This window comes from Mesoplodon mirus, assembly GCF_964341445.2.
Source record: "Mesoplodon mirus genome assembly, chromosome: 7".
Lineage (NCBI taxonomy): Eukaryota > Metazoa > Chordata > Mammalia > Artiodactyla > Ziphiidae > Mesoplodon > Mesoplodon mirus.
This window is the reverse complement of record NC_138983.1, coordinates 66,786,188-66,800,827: the sequence shown is the minus strand read 5'-3', so window position 1 is coordinate 66,800,827 and position 14,640 is coordinate 66,786,188. Positions and strand designations below refer to the sequence as shown.

Genomic DNA, 14,640 nt, shown 5'->3' with positions numbered 1-14,640 from the left:
GCAACCACCATAAGAACAAAAAAAATGAGTCAAATAACTTTTAAGCCAGAAGGATAAAACTTAACTCAGGCAATGGAAAGAAAAGAAGTAGTTTCAAAAAATATAAAATAAGATGGCAGAAAAAATTTTTAACATGACTGTAATCACAATAAATGTGGGATAGATGCAATGAAATAAAACAAAGCCAGAGGGACCTGGCATGGACCAATGATGCTCATGTGCCATAAATTAAGGAACATATCCTTTGGCACCTGGCGTGGAAGAAGATAAAAGCCTTTCTAAAGTAATCATATATGAGGTATTAAAAACAAAACAAAACTCTGTACATACATAAAAGCAGAAATTACACCCACTCTTATCAAAACAAAATAAACTTTCAGTGAAAAAGTGATCCAGAAAGAAACTGAACTAGCACATGGAGATGACAAGAGGGCTTCTCTGTGTCCACCTAGACTCTGGGCTGAACAAAAGATCTCCCCTGAGAATTTATAACCACGAGCTTGGAGTTTGATACTATTCCATCGTTGTGTACCTTTGTGCTGCCCTAAAGAGGTCTGATCCTTTGTTACCCGTTTTTCTGAATGCTTTTAGGGTTGTCCCTCTCCCCATTATTCTAAACTTTCATGATGTTGTGTTGAGCACTTTTTCATTCATTGTGCCGAGCATGTGGTTCTGTTCCCGTGTTCTGTACAATGAACAGGCTCAGTCCTTCTACACTACCCTCTGTGCAGGTACTTAGGATTCATCTTCTCTTGTTCTACTAGGCAGCTGCCACTTGTCCATCTGTCTTTCATCTTCCCAGATTCTGATGATATCTCTTGTATGATGTGGCTTTCTTTCCTCTCTTCTTGTCTTTGTGGATACATATATATTCCTCTAGTGTTATTTTCATGGAATTTGAGGAAAGATCAGTGATTAATGTGTGTATTCAATCTGCATGTTTAATGGGAAGACCAGATTGTTGATTTGTCCTTCTCCGATCTCAATCCATACAATAGTGAGTTGTTGCCATGAGACTTCCCAGAGAGATGGAGAGAAGGGAGGAGAAAAGGGAGAAGAAACTATTTAATCTGTTCTCTTTGCTCCTTCTATCATTGAAACGGGGTGTTATGACACATGTGCTTGGTACCAAATTCTATTTCCTGGCAACATACTCTGTGACTCAGCCTGGTGGCAGTACAGCTGGGAAACTCTGATGGGCACCATTACTCAGCTTGGAAAGAGATTTCCCAGTGCTGATGGGAAGAAGTAGAATTATTGTTTGTTGAATGTTTAATTGTTTCTGAAGTTAGATCAAGAGAAGGGGGCTGTGGTCCACATGCGGCTCATCACTGTTCTAGGAACTGGACTAAGGAAACCCACAAATGGTCTTATTCTTAAATGGAAAGAAACTCTGCAAGCTAAATATTACAAAGCTAACAATTCTTCCCAAAGTAATTTGAGGATTTAATGCAATCCCACTTAAAATTCTGGCAGGATCCTTTACAGAACTTGATAAAAATGATTTCACAATCATTTATAAAATAGAAAGACAATATCGAGGAATATTTTAAGAAAAAAGAGTACCTCCATCTCCAAGCCAGAAAGCTGGCTTGTCAGCTTTGATGCTTCTCTCTCTCTCACTCCTCCACATCTAATCCATGACAGAATCTCGCTCTAAAAGGCATCTCAAAACTATCCATTCTCTCCATCACCACATCCACTGCCTTAGTTGCAGCTACCATCATCACTGCAATATCTTCCTAACCCATCTTCCCTTACACTACCTGCCCCTTCCAATGTGGTCCCACTCAGCAGCCATATAAGGTCCTCTCTTTCTCCTGCCCCAACCTCTTCAGTGTTCTTTCCTTGTTCATCTCCCTCCACCTTCTTCCTTGCTCATTTCATAACTGCTTCTCATCATTCATTCATTCATCAACACTATTTATTGAGAGGCTTTCAATGTGCCAGACAATGAGCTAGGGCCTGGGGAGGTAAATGAGCAAAATCAAGCTTGATTCCTGCCAACACCCTAGTGGCTTTAAAGACAAAGGACAATAAACATGAAAAAAGATTCAAGTGTGTTAGTAATTAAACCAATGCCAATTTAAAATAATAAGATTAATTTTTTTATAACCTTGAATTGGCCAAACCCAAATGAAAAAAAATTATATTGGGTGCTAAAGAGGCTGGGAGAAAGAGATGTACTTATTCATTATTTTTAACATGGCGAATCAATACAAATGTTTTGGAGAAGCATCTGGCAAAATGTCTCAAGAGCCAAAAAAAAAGTCCATATCCTTTGATCCAGCAGTCTTATTCTTGGGAAATTATTTAAAGGAAATAATTCAAAGGAAGGTGGAAGAATGGAGGAAGACTTGAAGAAGGAAGTTTTTTATTGCAGTGCTTTCTGTGTTAGCAAGAGACCTAACATCACCTAAACGTTCAATAAAAGAACAGTTAGATAAGTGGTTTAGAGAAAGCTGATGTAATAAATTATGACTATGGAAACAAAATCAAATGCAAAAAGTAGGACATGATGTGTTCAAATGTGATGTACAAACTCTGTACACAGTTGAATATATGAAGAAATGAAAGCAGTTGCCAAGTATTAGAATGGTAGTCTTTCATGTGATTGAATTTAAGAATTAATAATTTTTAAAAATTAAGTTACCCAGTGGAAAAGATGGCTGAATTCATGGTAAAACTAACTTTGATTCTGTAGAGTATTCCAGTGGCCATGTTTATATTCCAGGCAATGTACTGCCAAATGAAAAAAATAATTGGCTCCTGGAAAAAAATGTCCCTTTCATCAATGTGTATTTGTTAAATGGTGTTAAAATCGATGCTATATCAAAAATGGAGGGAGTTATGCAGTTGACATTGTCATGGGAGATTACAGAGTCTCTGTGGGATAGAAGCATTTGTCAAAAACCCAGACACTGTGTTCAGAGTAAGAGAGCAAAGAGACTCAGCATCTGTTAGGCAACTCCTAATCTCCTGGTGAAGACTGGGCATATCTCCAGCCCCTGGGACATCCCTATGTGATAACACTGCCTGGTCACCATGTTCCTGTAAAGAACAAAAGCTCCTGGAGCACAACAGACTCGCAGTACCAAGGACAGACCCCAGGGGGCATGCCCTTCTCCTAACACTGCAGGGTTCCGGAGCTCAGCTCAGGTTCAGCGAATCCAGACCTCTGATTTCTTAAGTTATGCTCTCCGCAGCCCAGGTCTTCGTAGAGTGCGGCCAAGCTATTCAGAATTTGGTAGCAGCTGAGACCATGGTGGTATAGCAGGGCCTTATTAAAAGATGCTTTGTGAATGAGAGATTTAATTTTACTGCAGAGGAGAGAAGACTGCCTTGTGACAGCCCCCAGAGGAAGGCAAAAGGGAAACAGAAGATCTGAGCTTTGATTTTGGTTCTGAATTCTCTCTGGCTATGTGACCTGAGCCCTTAATTTTTTTTTTTTTTTTTTTGGTGCTTGGGTTTTTTTTTTTTTTTTTTTTACTTATAAAATTAGGAGGTAAAACTTGCATGATCCAGCCTTCAAATTGATTTCTAGATACTACTCACTTAGGAGTGTTTGAAAAAGATTTCACTTAGCAAATAAATGAATTAATGATTGAATGAATAATAATAATAAAAAAAGATTTCCGTATTTCCAGATGGCCAGCAGTGATTTATGGCATTACAATCAGAGGGAATGCCAGAGGTCATTTATACCATCTTCCTGCCTTCCTTACCTCAGGCCTAGTTCCTCCAAGAGAGAGAGTTATCATGGATACAGAGAGTACTTTGTTTTCCAAGAGAGGGAACCCCAGAAACAGCATTTGGAATAGACCAGTTTGTATAATGATTGAGAAGAGCCATCTGCAGATGTGGCCCACCACAAGAGACGGCTGAAAGCACAGGGTGTAGAGTCCAATGTGAATTCTCAAGGGCAAGTTCCCAAAGATGACTGAAGGACAGACCCCTTAGGCTGCTACCTTATCCTACTGCAGAGGTTCTCAAGTGTGGTTACAGACTCTTGGGACCACCTCCCCTGCCCCACCCCACCACCGGCCCTTTCAGAGGGACCTATGAGGTGAAAACTATTTTCATAATAATACTAAGACAAAATTTGCCTTTTGTAATGTGTCGACACTAACACTGATGGGGCAAAAGCAATCATGAGTAAAACTGCTGGCACTCAGTGCGGGTCAAGGCAATGGCCTTGCACTGTATTAGTCATTAATGTACTCCTCACTGCCAGGGACTTGCTGCCAACAAAATCCCCAAAAGTCAGTTTCACTTAAGAATGGCCTTGATGAAACAATAAACATTATTAATGTTATTAACTCTCTACCTTTGAGTACACATGTTTTTATTATTCTGCGTGACTAATTGGGAAATGCACATAAAGCCCTTCTGTTATATACTGAGTACTGGCACTGTCTTGAAGAAAAGCACTTGTGCAATTGCTTGAGGTGCAAGCTGGACAATTTCACTGTCATAAAACATCATTTTTACTTGAAAGAACAAATGACAGATTATGGTTATTCAGCCTTAAGAATCTGGCATAGGGGCTTCCCTGATGGCACAGTGGTTGGGAGTCCGCCTGCCGATGCAGGGGACGCGGGTTCGTGCCCTGGTCCGGGAGGATCCCACATGCCACGGAGCGGCTGGGCCCATGGGCCATGGCCGCTGGGCCTGCACGTCCAGAGCCTGTGCTCCGCAACGGGAGAGGCCACAACAGTGAGAGGCCCGCGTACCGCAAAAAAAAAAAAAAAAAAAAAAGAATTTGGCATACTTTTTCTTAAAAAATGAAATAAGCCTGTCACTTCAAGAAAAACACCTGATGGTATTTGCTGTCAATGATAAAATTTTAGCTTTCAAGCAAAACTTGGGATCTTGGGAAACTTGTATCCACTACCATGAATTTGATAGCTTTTCAACACTTAAACACTTTACTGATGAGATTGGAAGTGATCTTAACGAATATGATTTTTGATGCTGCATAATGAAATGTCTCAATATCTGGATTATCTGCATAACTCAGTAAACCAGTATTTTCCAAATGACTAATAGATGATGTTATAAAATCATTCATTTGTGAAAGATGCATTCAAAGTGCAAGTGGAAAGCAACACATTTTAATGTAACAGAGTATAAGTTCAATGATATGGTTTCACATTCTATATTGTAATTCTCCTTTAAGAAACTACCATTTGCAGAGTTTTGGTGTAGCATCAAAGAAGATTATCTGTAATTATCTGAAAAGGTTATTTAAATGTTCTTCCCGTTTCCAATTACATATCTGTGTGAGACAGAACTTTCTCATATACTTAAACCAAAAAAAAAAAATATGCCACAACAGGTTAAATGCAGAGGCAAATATGAGGATCCAGGTGTCTTCCATTAAACCAGGCATTAAAGAGATTTGCAAAGATGTAAAACAACGATGCCCTTTTTACTAAATTTCTTTCGTTTGGACAATATAGTTATTTTCATAAAATATGTTAACATGTAATAATTTAATCATTGCTAATTCATTATATGTTACTTTTAAAGTTAATTAATAAGTGATATTTTTAAATTTCTGTTTTAATTTTTGAGATGGTGAAATATTGAGAGATACAATCCATATTAACAAAAGTATATTGGAGTTCTCAATAATTTTTAAGCCCATAAAAAGGGCCCTGCTCTGAGATGCTTGCAGAGAAAGTGGAATTTGGGATGAGTAATTAATAAGAGGAGGACCTGTCATGTATCAGCTTGCACTACCGTTGAGAAGTGTCATGACTTAATTGGGCTAAATGGCCAGGGTTGGTTATCAAGACAGAATCATCCCTGGAGGGGTAAAATGAAAGTCGTCTATTACCTAAGATAGGCAGAATTCACTTTTGTGAATATTGAATTCTCACGGTCCTGATTAGACCTTGAAGGGCACCTTTTTGTGCCCTTCCAATTGCCTCCAGTGCCCCTAGTGTCCAAGTCCATCCCTTTCCCTCCAGGGAAAGTCCGGCCCTATCCCTGCCCGATACTGACCATCATGACTAATGTGGGCTAAAAATCTGCCTCCCGGGTCATGGTGAATGCCACTCTGAGTCCAACAATCAGTACCCAGTACTTGGGAAGGCCCCAGGCACTTGCAGGCACTAAGAAGGAATGATGAGCATGTTGTGGCTTTTGTCCTGGAGGACTTCTCAGTCTGGTGGAGAAGAAAGGCTCCTGAAGAAATAATTACAGTATGATGTGATAAATGCTCTTCTGAACACAGTGACCAAATTTTTTCCAACCAAAAATTAGGACACACTCGGACATCTGACAATGAAACAATTTTGGGGTACTTGAAACACATGTCTGCTACACATATTAAGAAACTCCCAACAACTCCGCAGAAATTCTGTGTAGGTTTGTACTTGATTTGGCTCAAAGATCCAGAAACAATGGTCTGTACCCTTAAAAAAAAATTCTGGGAAATAACAGTGTCAGAACAGAAAAGAGCAAGAAATGCCTCAGGATTACAAAAGATGAGTAATGGGCCCCTAAACATTTTCTTTCCTCTGGGTTAGTGGATGGGAGGCACTAGAGGAAATTTTTTCCATCATGCTTGTTCCAAGTGGTTTTTTCCTCTCCAGGCAGAGAGTCCAAGTTTGTTCACACAGGTCTCCCACATCAGCTGAAGCAAATCAAGCTGAATCCCAGAGTCAGAAGAATGAACTAGTATGAGGCTTCTAAGATCTCCAGCCTTGATTACATGTGGCTAAAATTAAACAGTAAGGTTCTTCATCTGCCAAGAAATGGAGTCCCCTCTGGGTGGGCTGTTTGGGGACCATGGAGGTTATGGTCTAGACTGGGTCTTCTTAAGTCCCAACCACGTACCCTTTGCCCCCCTCCCTTTGGGGCTGACCCAAATCCCTCTTTTTAGTTTCTTTCTCCCGCCTCCCTGTTCTTTCCCAGCTGTGGCAACTCAGTGAAGTGAACAAGACTAAAACACACAATGAACCAAAACATGCTCAGTGCCACACATGGACATCCTGCCACCCACAGTTAGAAAGAATGGGCTACACTGGGTCTCAAAGGCGATCCAAATGAAAGGCAGGACAAGGAGCCTGACAAACCCCTTCTGCATCTTGGATCCACTACCATTAGCCATTCACTCAGAGGGTTCTGCATCCACAGATTCAACCAACAACGGATCATAAATATTTGAAAAAAAATTCCATAAAGTCTCAAAAAACAAAACTTGAATTTTCCACACGATAACTACTGACCTAGCATTTACATTGTATTTACAACTATTTACATGGTACTAGGTATTATAAATAATCTAGAGATGACAAAGTATACAGGAGGATCTGCCTATGTTTTATGCAAATACTACGCCATTTCATATATAAGGGATTGAGCATCCATGGATTTTTGTAACTGTAGGAGTCCTGGAACTAATCCCCCTTGAATGCCAAGGGACGACTATACTTACATTGGACTAGAGGTAAATCATGATGTCTCTGTGATCTCCAGTGAGCTCATTCACAAAAGCCCACAAAAGGTTATTTTGAGGATGAAATGACAACATATGTAAAAATGCTTGCCACTCAGTAAGCTCACTATTCATAGTTATAATTGTCATATCATTTGTGTGATTATTTAATTAGTGTCCGTCTCCCCGTTGCATGAGAACATGGGTTGTGTCTTTTTTATTCACTATTATATCCCTAGCGTTTAGCACAGTGTCTGACACATGTTAGGCATTTGATGAGACAACTGTCTGATAAAAGGGAGTTGGTAGGGTCCTGATTAAGGATTTACTCTAAAACAGCAAGTTTGGAGTTGCCTGACAACTCTCATGGATTCATATTGGCTACCTGGAGCATGGTGTAATGAGGATTCTAAGGTGGTATCTGATATATTACCAATACACGCTATGGTTGAGGATGTTGAGTATTTGTTGACCTTGGCCTGTGCAGTCAAGAGCAGGTGGTCCCTTTTGCCAGTTCTTTCCAGCACAGATAGGCTGGTTGTATGGACAGAGCCACTTCAGGAGGACAGAGGTTACCAAGTATCTGACCTGAAGATAAGCAGCATGACCTCAGGAATATTTTTTAAAATCACAGATAAGAAAACACTTAGAACAATGCCCTGCAAAGAAGCTGAAAGCATACGACTATTATATCTGCCTGTCTCGATGAATTCACTTTCTTGGAATGTGTTTCATGAATGCATTGGTAAGAAGGAGAAGCTAGTATATCCCACAACCAGAACTTTGTAATACCCTCTCTCCCAACCCATAAGGAAGCTGTTCTACTCACGAGGGTAATCCTTTGGGTGTGTCTTCTCAGACCAGTTCCCATAAAATGTGAGCCTGTACTTGGCAGTTCCACAGGCACAGCAGTCTAGGATTGGTCTGTCAGTCACCCCGTCAAATGTGGAGTCTGAAAGAGTCAGGAAAGTCACCAAGTTAGGAAGCAGAGGTGAGTCATTTATAGAACAGCACCATCTCGGTCTCGTTCTGTCTTGAAGGCTTGGGAAAAGAAGATGAGGTACAGTTTTCACCGATTAATAACTCAGAACCAGGTCCAGCTATAAAGGATTTTATATACCTCTAAGGGTGATAACTATATATTTTGCAAATTAAAAAAACATCAGAACTTTTGCTCTAATAATGTGAGGAGACCTATGGGACCAATAAGGCAGAATATTTGGGATGGGGGCCCACGTTGATATATTTTCTGAGCCCAAATCTCCTTCCCCACCCCTCCCACAACAGGATTTCTCCACCAAATTTTAAGAGGAATATGCCTGTGTGTGTTTTCTCTAAGGAATATTCTCTGGGGCCAAATTGCCAGGACCAGAAAAAGCTTTGAAGGAGAGAAATGAGAACAAGCAGAGGGACATAAAGAACTGCTGAAAATTATTTCTAAAAAGATATGCATGTATAGTCACGTCACTTCTTATCAAGCTTTCAGAGAGTTTACTGGGAGGGTTGTGGGTTTGGGAATATGTCCATAAATTCAGGTTTACTTCTGAGCATAGAAGCAGCCTGGAAAAACTCAAGATTCCCAATCCGCCCCCACTTTTAACTGCGAATAGCTGATAAGTGGAGAAAGATTACATGAATAAATTCAGTATTTCCGACTGTCAAGCCCACATCCCTAAACTGTGCATTGTTGCTTTTGGTCTGTTCTGCTTCCTGCAAGCTGAAACAATGTCTACAGATGCAACTTGCTTCAATTGCTTTTTCTTTGCTTCCTCTGGAAGTATTAACATAAATGTTCTCTCTCTTTTTGCAAGTTGGACATTTATTCTTAACTATTATATAAAGAGCAGCAACAAAGAGTATAAAAATCTTTTTGAGTGTTAGGAAGAGCATTTTACAAGTCTTCCTTGTGGAATTCACTGGGTTCATTTGGTTTGAATATGCAAAACCAGTGATGGGTGGAAGAAGCGGATTCTGGGTTCAAGGATGGAGACAAAAGTATGGGATATTGTAATAATAACTATATTGTACAGAGTCTTCATACATGCTGATCTCTTTCCATATATTGTCTCACTTGATCCTGACAAACCTAGGAGGTCAGGACTTTGGTTAACCCCATTTTATAGATCATGAAACTGAGGCAGATTAGGTGATCAGTCCAAGGCCACAGGGTTTAGTAAGTGGTGTAGGCAGAACTGGAGCTCAGGTCTTTTTGAGGCCACAGCCCATGCTCTTAACCTCTACACTATATCACTGCAGGAAAGACCTTCTGCTGGATAGGACTGCGTAAACATCAATGAGAGAAATTGGTGTGTGTTTCTCTTTTTGCTTTTTCAAATGAAGAATGGTACATTTAAAAAATTATCTCCCTACATCACTCCAGAATCTCTAAAGAAGAGATCTGAAACCACCCCAAATAGAAATCATTGTTTGGCTACTTTTTGTACACTAGGAAGAGGCCAGAGCATTGTTTGTGTTAGGAGAAATCTTCCCACTGCCTTATGTACACGAAGTCCAGATCTGATTCCTGTGTGAGCCACTTTGATACTTAAGGGACAAGCCCCATTGACTATATTTCAGGAAAGGTAGTGTATATGAGTAACTCCTGAAGGTTCTTCCTTTTCACATTTCCATTATGATCACCTATGTTGTTAAAAAAAACACTAAATTAGTTTTGAGAAAGGAATTCAGAGTTAAGAGATACATGCTGGGGTTTCCATTGTAACTACTCGGTGCTGTAAATGAGGCAGCAATAATCTCTCAAAAAACCAAAATAAGGCAAATTGGTAGCTTTACTTTATCAAAGGTGCTCTCAGATATAAGTAGTGAACTTAAAGATGCACCCAGGGGTTCAAGGGAATGCACTTATAATAAACCTTTTGGAATTCCAAAGGAAAATAAGCTTCCATTTAAAAAATAAATTTCTAAGTTTGAAAATAAAAACAGACATAACTGTTTCCTACTGAGGAAAAGCCCACTGAAAATGAATCAGGTTTTCAAAGGGCAGTGATAACAAGTGTTAACTTACCCCTCTTCTCCTAACAGTGCAGGGCTTGCCCAATACAGGTAATTGCAGACCCTGCAGCATCTCCCAAGCTGTCCCCTTCCCCTCATTTCTACTCTTAATCCATCAGCTTTCTTTTCTACTGTCAACCTTTATTCTTTGCTCCTCTTCCCTTGTCTTCTTTTTCTCATGATCCCTTCTCTGCCCACATTTTCCTCTCATCTCTGCTTTTCCCTTCATCTTTTCCTCTCTTTGTCTCTCTCCCTTAATTGTCTATGACATGGTATTAAAGTGAGTATATGTGTGCATTTGTTTATTGTAGGTCACCTTTGGGAATATTTTATGTTTCTCTGTTTTTAATTGTAAGTAGCTTAATGTTTTATGTTTCTTTTAAAAAATAACGATTGCCTTTGCTTTTAATCTGTGCAATTCTTAATTTTCCCCTATGGATAAATAGCTTCAACTGGGGAAAAAAATAATAGACACTAGTTTCTCTCTTTCTTTCCTTGATAGATTTGATTTGACTTAACAAAGAATGTGAATATCTTAATGAAAGAGCTGGAGATAATCAAGTGGGCATACACATTTAAGAAAAATCCCTTTGCTCTATGCTTATATCTTACAGACTTTCTGTACAGGATCTGCTTTGCTAACTGATGGATTTCCTCATGGGTCTGCTGTCTCCAGGGATCATATATAACAGCACCTAATGATCCTATAGCCCAGGTCCTGCCGAGTCTTTTTTTGTCCACAAAGTTGCTGTTGGAAAGAGGTCTTCTTATACAGATTCGTGCTTAGTAATTTTTTTTTTTTTTTTTTTTTTTTGCGGTACGCGGGCCTCTCACTGTTGTGGCCTCTCCCGTTGTGGAGCACAGGATCCAGACGCGCAGGCTCAGCGGCCATGGCTCACGGGCCCAGCCGCTCCGCGGCATGTGGGATCTTCCCGGACTGGGGCACGAACCCATGTCCCCTGCATCGGCAGGCGGACTCTCAACCACTGCGCCAGCAGGGAAGCCCCGTACTTAGTAATTTTGATAGGATCTCTGCTTCAGAAGTGGTAACCAATAGAGATTTGCAAGGTCATTTTATTGACACTGTATCTGCAGAATGTTAGCATATTCATAGCTTAGACAAGGCTTTCACAACATCAGGACTGAGGCTTTGGAAAGTGCAGTTTAGTTGATGGTTGCTGTCAGTACATGGGGCTGACAGTGAAGTGTCTTCTAGGAACCCTCAAATCTGGGAAATAAGGCTGTCCTCTGAGAGTCAAACTAACAAAACCTCACCACAGTGGCCATGATTAGCCAACCAAGAGGTGAGCTAGAATAGCCACAACTCTAACCCACGGGACCTGGATGTCATCTCATGGAGGCTGGGCAGGGATGGGACTGTCCATTAGGAACCAAGAGACTCAAGAGTTGAGATGTTCTGGGTCTGGGGAAAGGCTAAGTGAATCTGTGGACTATGAAATACAGGAAAGCCTCAACAGCCATGCATGGTGATGCCCACCTGGAAACTGCCCAGGGCGCTGGCCCACAGGTTGCAGCTCTCTGGCACCTTTGGCAGGCATGACCCTAATGCAGGGCAGCCAACTCTCTCCCCTTTAGCTCTTGCCATGCTCTCCAAGCAGTCCTCCACATAGGACCTAGTTTCTTCTCCAGCTCAACTATAGGGAGACCTATGCTTTGATCTACCCAAAGTAACAATCCAAGCTACTGAATTAGGAGGTAGTCACTTTGATAGAAAGGCAGTGGTTAGGACAATGGCTCCTAGGTCCAAACTCTGACCTCCCCCACTAGCTGTATCATGCTGAGTGAGCTCTTTAAACTTTTCATGTCTCAGGCTTCTCATTTATAAAATAGGTATGATATAATAGTCTTTACCATATAGGATTGTTATGCAGATTACATGATTAAGGCATGTGAAGTGCTTAGAATGGTGCCTGGCATGTAGCAGGCACTAAAAAAAAAATAGGTCTTATTATTATTTTCCCAGAAGACCTTTATCAACTTTTCTTTTTCTTAGTAGCTTACGATTTGCTAGAAATAGAATGATTTCTTCTGAAAACGCAAATTGTTCTAAATGTAAAAAAAGTCTGCACAAATTAATAGAAATGAAAGAGTGAAGATGTATAATTTCAGAACATTTTCCATGTTTATTTAGTTCTCTAATGACTTGTAAACACATTTGGATGTTTCAAACTTTAATTTTTCATGGTAGATTAATAAATAAGCTTTGGGATGTAGATAACAATAGCTAACACATACACATATAATATATATATATGTATGTGTATATATGTATGTATGTGTGTATATGTGTGTGTATATGTATGCATATGTATGCGTGTATATATGTATGTGTACATATCAATATACATATCAATATATATATTTACTATGTACCAAGGAGGCACGGTACTATTTTACATACATTAAGTTGCATGACGAGGGCTTCCCTGGTGGCGCAGTGGTTGAGAGTCCACCTGCTGATGCAGGGGACGCGGGTTCGCGCCCCGGTCCAGGAAGATCCCACATGCCGCAGAGCGGCTGGGCCCGTGAGCCATGGCCGCTGAGCCTGTGCGTCCGGAGCCTGTGCTCCGCAACGGGAGAGGCCACAACAGTGAGAGGCCCGCATACCGCAAAAAAAAAAAAAAAAGTTGCATGACGAAGAAGGGCAGAGGCAGGATCTGAATCCAGGACTCTCCTCCAACCTCCTCAGTCTACTTGGTCCCTATAAGTTTTGTTAGAACACCTTCCAGGAGAAGGAGTTGATGAGCCTGCACATCCAAGGACGATATCCTTGAATGAGGTGAGATCACAACGTCAATGCCCCCTTGACATCCCTGTTTCCCTAGAGAAAATCCCCCCCTTCCCGCCTGGGTGCCCCAAAGTTCCTGCTAGTGATTACTCCAGACAACTGTTAACAGACTTTTTAAAGGTACACAATTGTGCATTCCTTAATTAAGTCCTGTGAATTATTCCAAGGAACCTCTTCAGAATAATCACTGTTTCACAAAAATAAGGAGACGACGACACGAATATAAGGTACCTATCTCCTACCCAGGGAATCGAGCTGAGTAATTAGAGTTTAAGGCAGATCCAATTACCCACAGCACACAGCCAGATTAAAAATTGGAGCTACGTGAGGAAGCAAAACACAGAGGAACTCAGAAAGCCCAACTGCCTTAATTCCTGCAGCTGAATGCTTGGACTGAACGAGCCACCTTCCATTTATCTAGCCCTCTCTCACCCACACGTCCACAAATCCTTACCTTGTTCACAAAGTTTCTTGGTCAGGGAGCCCTCATCTTGAAAATAAATGATGCGTTTCTGTACGATGCTAGCCCTGTGGGGAAAGAGGACACAAGCACATGGTGAGGAGGGCAAGTCTGGGGGACATCAGATCCCTGCATGTCCACCTACAGCTGTGTGGCTTTGGGTGAGTGCCCCCAACACTCTGTGACTCAGTTTCCTCATTGGAAAACTGGCATTAAGAATAATATCTACCTCCTAGGATTGCTATGAGGACTAAATAAGAAAATGTATGTCAAGAGTTCAGCATATACCTAGAAACCACTCAATAAATATTAGTTATTGTGGTGGTGTTGGCGGTGCTCATATTATTATTAAGGTAGGAAGGTGAACTAAGAGCATTTTCCATAACTTTTCGCAGTGGTTCACTTACTCTAGTTTCGTATCCAATTATTGAGGCCACTTAGAGATCAAACAAATTCAAATCAGGAAAGCATGTCAAATTCTCTTCCTGAAGGGGAAACTAAAACCCTAAAAATATATTTTGATTTGTTCTGAAAACGTCATTCTGTATCTTTCCTGAAAGACTAGACAAAACTATCTCCTACGTTCTGAACAAAGACAACTTCAGCTGTTATATCTCCCTCTTAAACATGTCAGACATAGGATCTTAGAATTTGGAAAGACTATTTTGAGGTTGAAAAATGACTTGCTTTTGGCCAGCATATATTTTCTCTTTAATCTAGGATTGCACAGACATACTACTCCGCAGTTTATTTTCAGCTGGCCTTGAAGAGTCCTGAAACCCAGAGTTCCAGTGATTTGAAAGTCCACAGCACAGCACTGAGATGGTGCCGCTGGATCTTGAGCCATTTCTATTGCTATTCTTCAGCAATGTTACCCAATCAAAGGGTAATTTTCACTTTGATTTTCCCTGT

General features: G+C 40.6%; 1 protein-coding gene across 1 annotated transcript in view; it reads right to left on the bottom strand.

The window, feature by feature from the left end:
* SPON1 (spondin 1) overlaps positions 1-14,640 on the bottom strand; it is a gene marked incomplete at its 3' end in the record, with an annotated part of 275,229 nt that overhangs the window by 145,004 nt on the left and 115,585 nt on the right. Inside the window, exons 4-5 of the mRNA XM_082627909.1 lie at positions 13,723-13,796; positions 8,277-8,399 (exon numbers count right to left, since the gene is read on the bottom strand). Coding sequence (XP_082484035.1) covers positions 8,277-8,399; positions 13,723-13,796 — 197 coding nt within the window. The remainder of the gene's footprint in view (positions 1-8,276; positions 8,400-13,722; positions 13,797-14,640) is intronic.